The following is a 17,955-nucleotide window of genomic DNA, read 5'->3' on the forward strand; positions in this document are numbered from 1 at the left end:
ACGAGGACCACAGATCTATAGACCGTACTTAACTTGCTTTGCATGGGGGGCCAGGGGCCACTCACAGCAGCCCCATACATGTCTGAGGATTTTAGGACATTTCAAGGATTTGGGGACATTTCAAGGATTTTAGGACGTTTCTAGGATTTTACAGCATTTCTAGGATTTTAGGACGCTTCCAGGATTTTCAGAGGTTTCTAGCATTTCAGGACACTTCGGGGATTTAAGTACGTTTGTAGGATTTTGGGACATTTCCAGGATTTTAGTAGGTTTTGAAGATTTTAGGACATTTCTCGGATTTCAGGACATGAGGGGCTTAGCCAGGACCTCTGTTGGGGGATGCAGGGATCCCCTATTGAGGGCCAAATTTGGCCTGCAGGCCTTAGATTAACTAAGTTACCACACTGAGTGCATTCTACCTGGTAGTGTTGTGTGTCCACCAAAGTGTTTTTCTCTTGTCACCTGTCAAAAAAAGTGATCTCTAATGTTATATTATCTGAAAATAAACTGAGCACTGTAACACTTCTCCAGCTGAGCTGTGTGTGCGCGCGTCCGTCTCACCACGAAACATTGAACAGGACTGATGAGATAAATCCGACATACTGGACACTATGGAAGTTATCTCTGGGGTTAAAACTGTCATATACAACATGACATGACAGTACTGTTGGGGGACTGTTACCAGCCGTCCAATCACGGCTCAGAAGGAGCAGGACAAATACCACAAAGACCAGCTGTCACAGAGGTCATATACAAATGCTGAACAACAACAACAGCTGGTTAAAGAAACACTTTGGTGGATATACGACCTTTTTTAAGTAACAGCAGCCACCAGATTGTCCGACCAATGAGAATTTGGTTTGACAAGAGCATGACGACCAACCAATCAACCCGCTGACCACAAAGTGTCAGCGTGTTTGTGCATGTGTTTCCTTATCTGCATGTTTCCATCTGCAGCAGTGATAGTTTGTGTCTTTCTGTGCTCCGTGTCTCAGTTTGTGTCCTAACTGAGACCGAATGTGTCCCCCGTCAGGTGAGCGTTCTGACCGACCAGGTGGAGGCGCAGGGAGAGAAGATCAGAGACCTGGAAAGTTCTCTGGAGGAGCACCGGCTGAAACTGGCCTCCACAGAGGAGATGCTGCAACAGGTAAAACACACACACACACACACACACACACACACACACACACACACACACACTCAACTGTTTCAAAAGTTTGTTTGGAAAAGTGCAATATGTTAAACGTCCTGTTTAATCAAATGTGTGAGAGAAAACTCAAAAGCCTCCAGGTGGCTCATTAGTGCTCCTGTTCGTTCGTTATGTGTTGGAAGATTTTTTTCAGTGCGGCACGCTGACTTCATGTTCTTTGATTAAAGATGACCTGAGGTAACCTGGCGCCACCAGACCAATTAGTAAATGTAAATTTATTTGGAACTTCTCTGTTCATTTTCAATTGGGATCAACAGCTGTGGGCCAAAATGCTTCTGGATGCATTTGGGTCGACCTGTAACCAATCAGAGCTATGGCACGTGACACAGAGTAGAGAGACAGACAAATGCAAACAGACTACAGCATGCAGCAGCTGTGATAGTGTAGCATGAATATGTGATTAAGTGTTGCCGTTTTTGTCAACAGAATTTGAAAATAGTACGTCAGCATTTTTTTCTGTTTGATGCACGCAGTTTTCAGCAAAAATACACGGTGAAAAATAGTCTTTTGATATTAATATTGACATTATAGCATCTTTTGCTACAGTTCTAATGTCTTTATCTATCACAGACATTAATAAATTCAAATATATCTATTTTACTCAACCTTTCCTGTTTCTGTTGCAAAATAAAAACCCCCTGACAAAGTTTAGGTTTACAGAATCCCTTTAGTTTTAAGAGCCGTTACAGTAGTTGCATAAAACGTTAGACTTTTGTTGCGGTTTGGCCTTTCATTCACACGTAAACAACGCCTCGGGGGCCTGAAAATGCAAACTTTTGAAACCGTGTTTCAAAGTGTAATCTTTTGAAAACGCCACCCTCCTGTCACAATGTAAAAAGGCAATACACAGACCCTGTGAGAGCGCTGCAGCACAGCTGCACTTTGTGCATTACATTTCAGACAAATAGTCATGTGCGAGTTTGAGGACAGTAATAACAACAATGGTCATTACAAATGTACACTGTCAGCTCCGGGCCTGGCTGCATACTACAGTATTTTTTGGTTGTGTTTGCGAATCTGCGTACACAAGGATCATTTTCACATTTTGACCTCAGTTAATGTTCATTCAAGCACTAAAGGAAGAACATGCACACTGGACTAACCCATTATTTTATATAAAAGTTACCAACTGTATCTATAACAGGAAAGGCTCCAAAAGTTGTCAGTCATTGTATCAAAGGAATAATTATTAAAGTGATGTTTTAATTGAAATATATTGGCCTCTGATCTCAAGTAATGGCATCAGCATGATCATTAATGCCAGCAGTCAAACAGGATACACACAGACGAGCGGTTAAACAGCAGCAAGGTGGTTGTGTAAATAAGTAAATAAAGGAGTGGCTCAGTGTGTCATTCAGAGCATTTCAGCTATACTTTGCACTGTTGTCCTCCTCTGACTCCTCACCTCTTCAGAAATGTGCTGGATTCATCACAAACAACAACATGTAGGTTTCACAGGTCAAAACTCAACATTACATTGTGCTCCTTTAGGTGGTGCCAGATAAGACAAAGTTTACTCTTAACACAAACTTTAAGGTGACCTTTCTGATAAAGTACTGTGGTACACTCTGATACTGCCGTTGTTTCATATTTTCTCAGTTTGAAGTACTAATATTGGCTTTGCATAACAGTATAATGAGGCCTAAAAAAGCTTATGATGATTCTCAGTCATGCAGGTGATGGTGGGTGATATAATGAATATACTTGAGGTATTGTGGCTTGTTCTATGTGCGATAAATAAAATGACTTAATTGCGAACATCGTGTAGAAATTGGCACGTTGTTTTTGTAAGCGTTTGGGTTCCCTCACTCTCTCCGCTGTGGCTCTCTCTCTCACAGACACACACACAGCCAAGGGCTTTTGCAGAGCTCTAAACAGTGACTGTTTAGTCACATTTTGCAATCATGAAGCACGACTGCGATTTGCAAAAACTATTAATATATGAACCGGAGAGCTGTTAGTTTGTTTCCAGTTTACAGCAAATTGATTATCAAGTTTAATGTTGCTGCGCTAACAGTCTAACTTAATGAGTGGTGGTGTGAGCAGGTGAGGCGTGTGTTTGTTTTTGCAGAGCTTCGATTGCAATTATTTAGTCACATTTTGCGACCATGGAGCAATAATGCGACCTACAAATGTTAGTAATATCTAGAGCTGTTTGTTTATTTGCTGCTCATAGTTATTGACTCCTCGCAGTTAAAGGCATCGCGGTGTTTGTTTAACTGTCTGCGAGCCAGGGCCCTAAAAATAAAAGCACCATGGATCCTGCCTATAGTTATTTAATTATAACAGCACTTTTTTAAAAAACATTTCATTATAAAAGTACAATATTTTAACATTCTTCTAACTGTATTTTCAATAAATGTTATTATAACAGTAATGTATTTAGTTTTATTATGTGACAGCATCTTTATTTTAACTGCAGTTCATTCAATCATTTTGTATTCAAGTATTAAACATTAATTTAGAGGAAATTTAAAAATATCAAGGTATATATTGTGTATTGCGCTATAACTTTAAATATTGGAATATTATTTTTAAGCCATATCTCCCAGCCCAAGGTCATGGTAATACTTAGTGTCATATCGCAGACGGCTTTGCTCGCTCGAGTTTCTGGAAGACGTTTCACTTCTATATGAGCGGCGTCTGCAGTTATAACAGACTTTTTGGGAGTCGCAGGCTTTTAACCCTGTGTGGGTGTGGACTCTAACAGGGTCAGGAACTCAGGAGTTCCTGTGGCGTCACCAAAGTCTGAGTCAGATCCACGTCTCGCTCCTCCACAGCGCCACTCTCTCATCCAAATATGGTCACTTCTGGCTCCAGTAATAAAATGCAGCCAAAATGCTGAACTTAAGTCTTAAAAAACATAAATCCAAAGCGTGACGTCACCGTGGATACGTCCATTATTTCTATCGGCCTGTGCTCTAGACTTTGCCGGCAGCAGCCTGCTGGGAGCTGTAGATCAGCCGTAGACTCCAGGTCACTCTTAATAGCCACTATAAAGAAGTTTGAAACACTGAATGTCAGCAAGTTGTTCACTTGTTTAACTTGACGTCAGTGATGAGACAAACTCATGAGCTCTGCCAGGCTGGACACAACAAGAGGACAGCTCTGAGGATCACAGAATCAGCCCTCTGTCTCGTCTCCTCAACAAGCTCTTTGTCCTACTCACCGTCAAGACTGAGAATAAAAAAGGCTTCAGCCCCGAAATAAATGCTCCTCCAAGGCTGTGGCGTTTATTCTCTGTATCCAACTATCTTGCATAATCCACTTCATTTAATTTTTGTTTACAACAAATGAAAAAAATAAAATGCAGGAATCAAGGGAGGCTCTTCCTTTTCTTGAGGAAGGGAGTATTGAAAAAGCAAAATTTGTACCATTTTACTGTCACAATAAAATGGATGCACTTTAGGTCATAGCAAACAAGGAGTCAACGGTTGCAGCAAATGCAGATTTCACGGTATATTGTTGTACGTAAACTGAAAATTATCATAATTTGTACATTAACTTTTCAACGCTATTGAAAAAAACAACAACAACAAAAAAAGACCAGTTGGAGAATCTCATCTGCACATGCACGCCTCTGTTTTTCCCCAACTGCCTGTACAACACACACACACACGCACACACACACACACACACACACACACACACACACACACACACACACACACACAAGCAGCAGAAGAGAAAATTGTAGAGAGAAGCGAGGCTGACACCCCTCATTCCCCGCCAAAAAAAAAAAGTAAAAATCAGTTGTGTGGGAACATGCTGCAAATCCCCAAAACAAACAGGGCGTTGTCCTAAATGATAGATTTCCAGTTTGCAAAATATGTGGACGCAAAGTGGCTCCATCCCTCAGTGCAGATCAAGATATTCAGAATGTCCTGTTTTTAACTTTAAAAAATTTAAAATTTTCAATCATAAAATAAGCTGTCCACCTGGTAACCTCTGAATTACACACACACACTCTGACCCGCACACACACTCTGACCTGCATGTGACCCCATAAACAAACACACAGTGACATAAGTTTGTGTGTGAGGATGAGGTAAACCTTGGAAACCTGAGCGAATTGGCTTGATTTCTCTCCAAAACATGGGAAGATGTTGACGAGCAACTACAGAAAAATGACCAGAAATTAGTAAAAACTTACAAAAAAATTACCCGAAAATAAAAAAAATTATCTCAAGAAAGTGATAAAAACATTTTTTTTCTTTACCATAATTTTAAATACACACTTAGATACATAGAATTATAAATATATGTTTTCTTTTTATCTTCACAACCCCACATGACTAAGTGACTGGAGGTCTGGAGATTTTAGCTGCACTGATCAGCAGCTATTTGTGGTTGTGTGTGTGTGTGTGTGTGTGTGTGTGTGTGTGTGTGTGTGTGTGTGTGTGTGTGTGTGTGTGTGTGTGTGTGTGTGTGTGTGTGTGTGTGTGTGTGTGTGTGTGTGTGTGTAACACAGCCCTGTTAATGACTGCTGGTCAAACAGCTAATGTGATACGAGACGCTTGCTGAGAGATGAAGGTGGAGTGTGGAGACAGATAACACACGTCTGAGCTCTGGGTGTGTTTTTTTGTGTTGTGTTTCTTTTCTTTATCATCTTCCAAATCTGTTGCTTTTAAAATCTCCTCAGTATATAATTAGAAAGCAGGTCTGAAGGATTTAAAGGTGACAACATGTCTGCAGCAGGGTATCCTCCTTTTGTGTCACTGTTGATTTCGCCAGTGTGTGTATTTGTGTGTGATTGTGTGTGTTTCAGAGAGACAGCTATGTAACGTTATGTGTCGTGCCGCAGGGGCTGCTACTGCTGTGGGAACCACGACTAATCTAATAAGAAATAGTTCTTAGTCAGCACACACACACACACACACACACACACACACACACACACACACACACACACACACACACACACACACACACACACACACACACACACACAGTACAGTGTTCTCATGCTGGAGGGGATCCACCCACACATGTAGTCATGCTGTGACTACATGTCCCGCTGTGCCTTTATTTAGACACAAATAACTGTATTGAGACATTTCTGTTACTCGGTTTCCAGCTTTGTGGTTACAAAATGTCCTTAAGGACACGAAACACACACACGCACACATTAAGCTCCAGTTATGGGCCATTACTTTTTTTAATGTACCCCTTTTTTTTCATTAACATTTATTGAACTTTTTTCCACTTAAACTATGGCACCTATGGTCTTAAATAAATACATTAAATAATAATAATAATAATAAATGACACAAATAAAACATAAGCAATTCTAAGAAAAAAACAAGTGGTTCATGCACCAGGCGCTACATGAATAAGGTCAGGGGTGAGTCACTTTCCTCCCTGCTGAGGTCAGGATGAAGGTACCTTTTACATCAGGTCAGCACTGACTTCAGGCCACGAGGATCATAATGCGGCTGCTGCCTAACGGCGCACTCTGTTTGCACTGGGAGGTCACACGTCAGAATTTGGTTTGATGAAGGGCATGAAGCTCAGAACGTCACCTTGGTGGGAATACAATTAAATAACTATGGGAGCAAAGTCCAGTGTGCAGACTCCTTTTTTATTTTTCATTTTTTGCACTATCGTATGTCCAACCATTAGTGTTTAACCAAGCGGCAACCTCAGAGGCCGAACACATTTCAAGCTTTTTGTTTGTCGAATGGCCACTTGAGGCTCCAAAACAGAGTCAATCCCCAAAGACCTCCATGTTAAAATGCCCAACTTTACAGCAGAAATACACGTTGACAGCCTGGGACCAAAGGTTTCGGTCTCTATAGCTAATTTTAACATTCATGATAACTTTAAAAGCTTGTCATTTTTTAAAACTGACGCATATTTAGGCTAAGGGCCACTTGAGTGATAAGCTGTCCACCAAAAATGTCCTAGTCAGATCCACCCCCCACTCTTCAGCAGCTCCAACCTTTTTCGCCAAATATTTTCACTTCTGGCTCCAAAAAACAAGATGATGGCAACCAAAATGCCGAACTCACGGTTTCAAATCGTCAGTGTACAAACCAGTGGTTGACGTCACAGTATCGGCATCCATTGGTTACTCAGTCTGTGTGTTTTTTGTCTTTTGTTAACTGTCAGTAAGTAAGAATTTCCAAATTTCCAGTCAGAGATTTCGACTGTATCTCAGATCTTACTTCTGTTGTTAAACTGTGTCATGTTTGAAGGAAATCCTCAGGCCCCTAATGATCGTCTATATATCAGTTAATCACCCCGTGTTGTGTAGAGTTTAGGAGGAAGGCTCCACAGACCTCCACAGTAAATACAGAATCCAGAAAACAGAGAAAACTCTTGAATGAATTTTTAAAAGGGGTCTGCATTTATTACAACAAAACCATTTCAAAACATCGATTTACCACGGCTCAGTATTTAACAAAAACAAGCATTTTTGCTAAAACCTTCCGACTTAAAACACGAAACCCTTTAACTGCAATTCATCAAGTGTTTTTCCCTTTTTTTCGGATTTCATGCAAGTAAAACAAAGTTTCTTTACAAATTTGACGCTAACACAGGGTGATTAATAGATATAGAAATGATCATTTTGTGGATGAATTAATTGTTTTAAGCACAGTTCAGTTCTGGAGGTGAGTGCCGCCTCTTTAAAGAGATCTATAAATGCTGCAGCGAGGATGATAATTTGTCACGTGTTGCTTCACATAATTAAAGGGAAACAAATGTCAGGCAGCTGAGCTGCGGGCCGTGACCACACAGTTCTGATAAATTACCTCTAAAGACGGCGGCTTATCCTGCTGTAAGTGACACTGGTGTTAGATTGCAAAGTGACAGTCAGCTGCCATAACCTCACATTTTCTGTGTGTGTGTGTGTGTGTGTGTGTGTGGCCGCTGAGCTGGAGTGATTATGGGGTTTTAGCTGTCTGTCTGTGGCTGCGCTGCTGACACAATTTGCCTACCATGTGATTTTTCCATTTTGGAGGGTGTGATATCGCTCTGTGGTCACAGAGAGCGTCTCTAATGTGTTGAATTTGGCATCCACACGTCATTAAAATGAAAAGGAAAAGCATAGATGTGGAAGAAGCTGAACTAATTATTAGTACCCATTATTGTGTTGTAATGGTGTATAAATACTAACTGGTATTTTTATGGTGATGTTGTTTGTTGGCCTGTTCACCACTTTGGTTCACACTGAAATGTCTTTCTTTCGGGTTGTCTATGCGTCCGTCTCATTCTCGAAAATGTGATATCTCAAGAACACCTTGAGGGAATTTCTTTGAATTTGGCACAAACGTCCACTTGGACTCCAAGACGAACTTATAAGACTTTGGTCGTCAAAGGTCACAGTGACCGCACACAACAAGTTTTTATATCAATCAATCAACCAATCCAAATTTATTTGTTTAGCACTTTTCATACAAAATTAATGCAGCACAAAGTGCTTTAGATACAAACAGAAAAATAAAACAAAAAAATTACAGTTACAGAGGGTAGAGAATGTGTCATAAAGAAGGATTCAGATAAAAACAACAAAAAACAAATACTGACAAACTGAGGAAATACTATCTTAAATTCCTCAATAAATTAAATTAAATAATAATATCCACGCTTAAGAAGTCATACACAAATTATGGCAAAATTTGACACAAATGTGTAATAGGATAAAATGACAAAATCATGGCATTTGTATCCACTTTAGGTCAACTTTATTGTGACATTGTGATATTTTCTGGCACTTTTTAGGCCTCATAACTCAGCAACAGGAGGGGAGACATTTGGTCAGATGCAGAATTGGTGACAGTAATCTTAAATGTGTAGATCTTCTGTGCTGCGGGGGAAGACGTCTTGGAAGCATCTACACTTTAGAAATTGTAGCTTCTTTGCAGCAACATCCATATTTAAGGCGTTGTCATGGCTACATGTGAGTGTGGACAGACGTGGATGTAAACTGTAACTGCAACTTGAGTGATTTGCACAAACATACGAGAGAGAGGCGGTAATTCAAGTCTCCAGACATTTGTTGTGTCCAGAACATTTATCTTAATGTTAGTCATCCTGCTCTGGCACCAGCAATAGTTTTCTTTGTCTTTTTTTTTTTGCAAAATGTTTCGACATCTATTTAATGGATTGTTATAAAATTTGTTGCAGACATTCATGGTCCCTTGAGGACGAAGTGTAACAACCTTTTGATTGTCTTCTAATTACATTCCCATCAGCCTCAGCTTTGCTTCGTATTAAATGCTAATTAATATGGTGACCTGAGGGTCAAAATATTACAACATTTCAGAGAACACTTCAACTTTTCCCAAGCAGAACATTTCAGAAAACAAAACAACAATAACAAGTTTGGTAAAGTGTAGGCAGACGGAAAAAAGGGAAACTGGTTTTGGTTTTTCACTTTCTCAAGAATCATCTGAAAATTGAAAATTTAATCACTCAGTAACACTTTGAGCTGTTTAAAGTTCCCTCTGAATAAGTCTGTCACCTTGACTCATAAATTCCCCATTTTCTTACGAGAGTCATCAGATCACTCGATCAAATCGCCAAAATCAACACAACTTATTGTCTACTTATTTTCAAGCTTCATGGTCACTTATTTATCACTTTGTTTTGTATAAAACCCTTTGGGGAAAGTTAATCTCTCTTAAATTACCGACTGATTTTTCTTCTGATTTGTCTTTAAGATAGTAAGACAGTAAAGGAAGTGTGTTTATGTATCTGCTTTATTTGGATCTGGAATCATCATCATCAATTATAATGACCAACAACACTGCTAAAGCTTTGTGCACTACCTGGATTTTATTTTATTTTATTTATTTTATTTTATTATTTTTATTTTTATTTTTATTTTTATTTTTATTTTTATTTTTATTTTATTTTTTATCCAAGGAAAGAAACGTAATTACATTTTTTTAAAAATATGTTTAGAAAATGACTTATAAATCTAGTTTTTTTTAATTTAACTGGTGAACAACAAACAACAAGCTGTTTTAAGGCTCTTTTTTATTTCTGTATCCTCTGAAATGTTTTATCTCAAGTGTTACAAGATGGATGTCAGAGGTCTTACACAACAATCCAAGGCAACTTAAGTTTGGGTTTAGAGAGGAGGAAGTGGGATCAGTTTTAACGAGGAAACGAAAGCAGCAGACTCACTGAGAGTTGGCAGGGAGACGTGTGTGTTTAAGTCCGATATAACACACACTTCTTCATCTTCAGCAGCCTCTCTCTCTCTCCGTAGACATAATTTGTTTTCTCTCTCTCCCTCACCAAAGAGGCACATATGTATTAATAGAGCCCCTGGCTGGCCTGTGAGTGAGTGTGTATATTTAGCTTGTTGGGGTCGGGGCCCCCGGCCCACTCGCTCTGTTAGTGTGGGACGAACATTGAACCGATCGGAGTAACATGCTGGATTCTCACTGCCTTAATCTGCGATGTGTGTGTTAAGGTGCAGTTTGTTAAAGCTGTTTAAGTGTTGCTTTCAGTGTCTCTAACTTACAGTGTGTGTGTGTGTGTGTGTGTGTTTTCAGGAGCTGATGAGCAGGACCTCTCTGGAGACAGAGAAGCTGGATCTGATGGACGAGGTGTCCTTCCTCAAACTGAAGCTGGTCGGCATGGAGGAAACACACACCAACACCACACAACCGCAGGATCCCGCCAACACGGAGCAGAACAAAGCCGAGGTACGGACTGTCGACAAACCTGTGTGTGTGTGTGTGTGTGTGTGTGTGTGTGTGTGTGTGTGTGTGTTTGTGTGTGTGTGTGTGTGTGTGTGTGTGTGTGTGTGTGTGTGTGTGTGTGTGTGTATTGCTGATCAGCTCATTCAGCAACTGCTTTTGGTGTTGTGTTTGTGGTCTTTTATTTGTATGCTCCACCAAGTCTTTTATTTATTCAAAAAACTTTATAAATGTTTAATTATTTATTTTGTTTTTCTGACAAACTGAACATGTAAAACTGAACATGTAAAACAAGTAAAAAAAACTAAAATGAAATATTCAAATGTATACATATGATAAAAATGATGAGAGGAGAAAATAAATAGGTAAATAAATAAATGAAAAGCAAGAAACCAGACTATATATATATATATATATATATATATATATATATATATATATATATATATATATATATATAACAAGAAAAACAAATCATGTATGAAGAAAGTGGCATCATTTTCCAAAAGCCTGACACTTTTAATTGTTATTAATTTAGCTGAGAAACTTAATGAGAGCTTTTTAGTTCATGAAGGAAAGTTACAAACTTAGGAGCTGACTTAGAGAATTTCTGTTTGTGAATGAAATAATTGTTTAAAATATAAAAATTCAAGACCATCAAGATCATATCCTGACCCTAACCCTACCCTTTGACACAAAAATATGCACATTTACATGTAAAAAGTCAGTTTAGTGACAGCACATGACTGATGTGTTGGTATATATTAAGCAAAGTCTTTTTTGTGTGAAGTAACCTGCAGGTTGGTGGCAGATGATCCCACCAAAGATCGTGTGTGTGATTGTTGGAGTGTGTGTCTGATGTAAACCAGGTCTGCTTTTTCTCAAGGCATGAACTGTATCAGCAAGCTAACAAAACTACGTACAAAACCACGATGAATTACATCCTGAATAATATGCAGACAGTTAAAAACTAATAGAAAGCTAAATTACTAGATATTGTCAAGAACTGGGCGATATACAATAATATCCCGATATTTTAAGGCCATATCGCAATACATGATATATATCTCAATATTTTTAAATATCCTTTTAAATATCCTTAAACTTAAACTGTTAACTACTAAAATACAAAATTATTGGATGAACTACAGTTACTATAACGTTGAATAAAATAGCCACTGTCACATAATAAAGTTGAATACACCACTGTTATAATAACTTTTAATGAAATACTGTTTTAAAGAAGGTAAATTATGTACTTTTATATTGAAATAAAAAAAAAAAACGTTTTAATTAAATAAATCAGAGCAGTACTCATGGTGCTTTTATTTTGAAAATAATTTTGTGGGTCATCTCTTGCAAAGTTTTAGCCATGTTTTCAAAAGAAATCAAACCAATGTGCTCCGTTTTAAAAAGTTTTTAAAGTATGTGCACGGTGTCTGAATGCAGCACAAGAAAACTGATGTAGTTCTGGGTTTCAGAGGGTTAATATTGGTGGAACTTTAACTATTTGGGATCAGTTTTCATGGACCGACCAACCAAACCACACAACCAACCAGGATTTACATCTTTAGAAGGGAAGAAAAAGCAAGATCCAGCCCAATCCCAAAACAGAGCTGAAACTTGAATTCACTGTTTAAAACGATGTGGTTTTTCAGGCGAAAAAAAACGAAACCAAAACAGTTTCAGCTTTAGTAGAAACTCCAGCGTCGGTTGCAGTTGTTGTCTTTCAGGTTTAGTTTTCCCATGAATCCAATCAACAAGTCCTCCACATCGGGTTTCTTTCCCACAGCTCTGCCAGCACCGAGTGAAAAACCATCAATATTATCCAAAGTCTGTTCAGTTAATGAGGAGTTACCCCAAAACCAGAGTGTAGTCAGATCTGTAACCCAAATCATAAACAGATAAAAAGTGAAAATAGCCATCACAGGCCGAGGTATTAATGCACTCTGCTGGAATAAGATTTGAGCTTCAGTGTTGAGGATGTGAAACAAGTCAGAACAAATCAAATGCTCTGTGCTGACAGCTTCAACAACAGCCTGCAGACGGCCCCACAGACACACAGCTGACACTCAGCTTTAAATTTAACATCACAAAAATATCTGTCTTAAAGGTCTGAAGTGTAGGGTTTGAGGGGATATATTGGCAGAAATCATAGTCATGATTTTTTTTAATAGTTTATAATCACTTGAAACTGAGAAGCGTTAACTAAGAATATTTATATTTATATGTGGAGCAGATCGTCAGCTCTAAATAGGCCATTGGCATTTTCACATTTTCACATTTTTTCCTACACTGTTGACAGATGGGGAAGTTTCAGATAATTGCAATCTGCTACTTCAATACCAGAAACCACTAAATCCTCTCAAACTGGACCTTTAAATTGTCATTTTAATGTGGAGTGCAAAGTCTTGCTAATCGATCATGCATCCCTAATAATACACTGCTCAGGTCAGTTAAGGGAACACTTAAAATTTGCAGTATAACACCAAGATTAAATTCTGGGATATCTGTTTGTCTTTGGTGCTTAGGTGAGCAACAAAAGGTGGACAGGAGAGGCAACAGCAAGACAAACCCCAAAAAGGGAACAGTTTTACAGTTGTGGTCGACTGATGTTGGTTTTTCAAGGTTGATACCGATACAGATTATCAGTAGTTAATGAGACCGGTAAGCAATGTTTGGAACTGATATGTATTTATCATATCTTTAGCAGATGTTAAGTCAAAACTGAAACGTTCAGCATCATATACAGCTAGTCCAAGCAACTTTTTTTTTTTAATTTAAGTAAAAATTTAAATTAAAAAAAATTAATAAAGTAAAAAAAAATTCCTCCCATGTTGACACTTTCTTTGCACTTTTAATTTATGAATTTAATTGGTGATCATTAAATATAACGCTGATACAGATAATTGGCATGATGTCAAATAGCACCCATATTTTGCAGGTGTTGGCCACAAACCATTTCTCTCTCCTTATCCCACCGGAGTGATTTGTTTCTCTAGTTTTGCATTCACTCGCGTCCTTGTCACCACTGGTAGCATGAGTTCGTACCTGCAGCCTATTTAGGTTGCACTAAATTATCATAAATAGCTCCCTGAAATCTCAGTTACAGCTATTGCTGATACGCTCATTTTGACTTTATAGAGTCTGTAACTTTATCAAAAGGCACAAATATACATTTCAATTTTAATTTAGGCCAAAAAAATGGCTGTTTGGATAGTAAAAGTTGCTGCCCTTTGCACCAAAAGTGCTGTAACATTTCTGTCTCGCTGCCGGTTATGAAACTATGATCTGAAAGTAAACATCAGGAGTTGTGTTTTTTTAAGTCTGTGTGTTCCTGCGTCAGCTCCTCTGCTCAGGTCAGCAGGAAATGTTCTGCTTCAGTGAGCGTAGAAAGTTACATTACATCTTACTTAACACATACACAAATAATGGCACGCGCGCACACACACACACACACACACACACACACACACACACACACTGAGACAGACGTGCTCGTCCAGTCGAGTTGAGCAGTCTTCACTTGTCTTCACTAGTTTCTTTGTGTGGACTTTGTTCATTGTGGCAGCCAGCTGCTCCCCACTGGCACCACAAGATACTGATGCTGCTCCTGTGTGTGTGTGTGTGTGTGTGTGTGTGTGTGTGTGTGTGTGTGTGTGTGTGTGTGTGTGTGTGTGTGTGTGTGTGTGTGTAAAGCTATCACAAGGCATCCAGCACCCAGGGCCATGCTTTGATTGAATAAACACGATACAGCGTTTCTGACACACACTGAACACACACCGAACACACACACTGAACACACACACACACACACGTGGACGGAGCGAGATGAGCATCAGCAGAAGTAGACAGAGAGGGAGAGGCGGTGAGGAGACGGCCGGACATGAGAGGGAGGAGAGAAAAGGAACGGAGGGACAGTGTGAGAGACAGTGACGGACAGATGGAAGAATAAAAAATGACAGGATGTTCTGTGGAAACATCGTTTTCTGTCCTGCGACGGTCAAACACAAAGTGAACACGCAGGACGTTCACGCTGCGGCTCCCGCAGGATGAAACTGTCAGCGACGTCCGTCTCCGTGAGAGCAGCAAAGTGTGATCCGACTCCGCCGCTAACATTTCTGCCTCTGCAAAGCTCACGTGGAAACACGGTTCTGAACTTTAAAAAAAGTTATCTGAGGAGCTGATTTCAAACTTGTTTTCGGCTCCTGCTTTTTGATGATGCGATGCAAAGGGACACAAAGACGACTTATTTTGACGTAAACATCTGTCCGCGTAACCAAAGTAAAAGCCATGTTGATAACCCACGGCAGCATCCTCAGCTCCAAAGTGATGTTTTGTTGAACGTCCTCTAAATATTTTGTCTCTGCTGTGTCGTTGGATCTGGTAGAAGCTGCTAAAGTCCACACGGCTCGCTACGGCACCTAATATTATTTTTGTTGCTGCTCGCCTGCTTTAGTTAATTGTCACCTGTACCAGTAAGAGTGAATTTATATAAATGTATATTTTTCAGATTAGACAGCTTTTCGGCAGGTTACACAGTAGATACCAAAACGACTGAGTTTTCACTTTTCTCAAAGTCAGACTGTGGCAGACGTTAAGTGTAGGGTTTGAAAAGAACCTGGAAAAGACAATAGCAATTTCCAGGACTGCAAAAGTTTTGGAAATCTATATATACCTTGAATGTTTTAGAAAAGTCATGGTATTTTGTTTCACAAACCTATTGAATATCACAATGTGTTCATGACCGTCAGAAATTTAAAAATCCAACAATAATTTCAGTTTTTGATTTGATTTCAGTGATTTTTAAAGAAAACATTGCCAACATTTTTTTATTTAAAAATTGTCAAAAATTAAAGATAAAAAAACACATAAGAAAACACATCTTCTAAATCTGCAGGGTCACCGGTTTGGAAGATATAAAAGAAAAAGGCCAGTATTTAAATGAGTGGAAAAATAAGTTCAAAATTCAGACATTTAATGTCCCTAAAGCCAAAATGAAATACATAAGTCTCTCCCCAGTGCCTAAAAACGTATTCAACATGCCACACCCCCTCCCTTCTCATAAAAAATAAATAGTGCCTAAGTTATATTTAAATATTCAGTTGTATTTAAAATAATAATAATATCATTTTAAAAATAGATTATATAGTAATAAAAAAGAACTGATAAGGAGTATTGATGGTCATTTCAGAGAATGTATGGTTTTGAAAATTTGCCTCAAGGTCATGGAAAAGTTATTGAAAAGTCATGGAAACTCCTTGATAAAAATGTGTGTGAACTCTGTACGAAGTCACAGCAGCTCAGGAGCACCTCAGTGAGGGAGAGCTGCACTCAGATCCTCCCGCTGGTGCGGGGATCACCGCGTCTCCACAGACTCCGCCACCGAAATCTCGACATCGTCGTGTCTCAAAGAGCTGTTTGAACATCGACAAGTTATGTTTAGTTTGTGTGGCGAGTGATGAGATGCTGCGACTGATCTCACACACACGCAAACACACCCAAAATCCAACATATCCGACGTGCAGCGCTGGTGTTTTGCTTTGGTCATGTTACGATGGCAACTGACTGCGGTCTACGTTTAAGCAAAGTGTGTGTGTGTGTGTGTGTGTGTGTGTGTGTGTGTGTGTGTGTGTGTGTGTGTGTGTGTGTGTGTGTGTGTGTGTGTGTGTGTGTGTGTGTGTGTGTGTGTGTGTGTGAGACAGCTGCAAGGCTCCGGTCGGCTGGCAGGAGGAATGGCAGGCATCCATTCTGAGCATTCCTGAGGGCCAAACACTTTCACCTCAGGAAACAACTCCAACACCACACACACACACACACACACACACGCACACACACACACGCTGTTGTCTGATGAACACACTGAATGACTGAAACAGCAACTTTGAAGGAACAAAAGGATGACCATGCATTTCTTTTGCTTTTATGGATGCTTGTGTGTGTTCTTCTGTCTACCGGAGCGTCTGTCTGTCTGTCTGTCTGTGACACATTTGTCTTCTGTAACTTGTCTCACTCTGCCTGGTTTTAAAGTGTGGGTCATGGTCTAGTTTCAGGGTGAAGGTTTTAGGTTTAAAACGGTCCACTGAAAGACAGATCACATCAGTGATCTTTTGTCATCCTCCACCATCTAATTTACAGCTGGATGTACTTTCTTAACACCAGACAAAAACACAGGCAATCAGGACAATTACTCAGCATTATTAAGAAAAAAAAGTGAAATATTTCACAAAATTATTTTATTTGACGTAGTTTATTCCATTTTTTGGAAACAATGCAGCATTACCATTGCAACACATCAGCATGCCTGTTAAATTTTAACAGTCTGCCGTTCCATCGGACTGTTTTACCCCATTTCCACCAAAATTAGCGCGTGCAGAAAAATCTCTTGAGATCAAAAAGTCTCTATCAAGAATGTCCCGGCCAAGACGGGCAGCAACAAAAGTACAAAATCAAAATAAACAACTCCAAAACACACATATAAAGCGAAAGGGAAGGAAAAAGACCCATTAAAGAGTATTGATGGTCGTTTCAGAGAATTTATGGTCTTGAAAATTTGCCTCAAAGTCGTAAAAATCCTGAAAATTGTTGGTAAAAATATGTATGAACCTTGTGTTCAGTTGACACACATCTCCCATTATTTTAGCAGTGTCTCTTGCCGCTCACACACTGACTCATTTTGTGCAAGGAGGATAATAAATTAGTGTGCCGGTGAGAAAAAAAGCATGTTTGTATTTTGGGAAGTTACTTTTGGGTTCCTCTGTGGTGTTTTATGGTTGTGTGTCATTTAAGCTGATGATGAAGATGATGAGGATGTCTGCTCATCCTTTTCTTATGAAATGTCTTAATTTTACAGTTTCAGTTCCTTCTTTGCTCTTTCCTGTAGTTAATAACCATGTGATATTTTTTATACGTGATGCTTTTTTAGTGTTCAAACTATGTAAAGTTTTAAGTTTCTCACTAAAAACGAGCACTCATCGGCATATGGAGACAGGCGCTCCAAAATGCTGACGAGATTAACAAACTATCATGTCTCTCCTCTCCTCCTCTCCTCTCCTCCTCTCCTCTCCTCTCCTCTCCTCTCCATCCATT

The 17,955-nt window shown here is 39.2% G+C and overlaps 1 protein-coding gene across 4 annotated transcripts in view; it reads left to right on the forward strand.

The window, feature by feature from the left end:
• Nucleotides 1–17,955, forward strand: part of ppfibp2b (PPFIA binding protein 2b) — a 97,604-nt gene that overhangs the window by 45,244 nt on the left and 34,405 nt on the right. For all 4 annotated transcript variants that reach the window (XM_088079682.1, XM_088079683.1, XM_088079684.1 and 1 more), the window contains exons 5-6: nt 1,034–1,147; nt 10,720–10,872. In XM_088079682.1, the coding sequence (XP_087935808.1) occupies nt 1,034–1,147; nt 10,720–10,872 (267 nt within the window). The remainder of the gene's footprint in view (nt 1–1,033; nt 1,148–10,719; nt 10,873–17,955) is intronic.

The sequence above is a fragment of the Plectropomus leopardus genome, chromosome 7 (assembly GCF_026936395.1).
Source record: "Plectropomus leopardus strain MGB_pleo_1.0 chromosome 7, ASM2693639v1, whole genome shotgun sequence".
In the NCBI taxonomy this organism is placed as follows: domain Eukaryota; kingdom Metazoa; phylum Chordata; class Actinopteri; order Perciformes; family Serranidae; genus Plectropomus; species Plectropomus leopardus.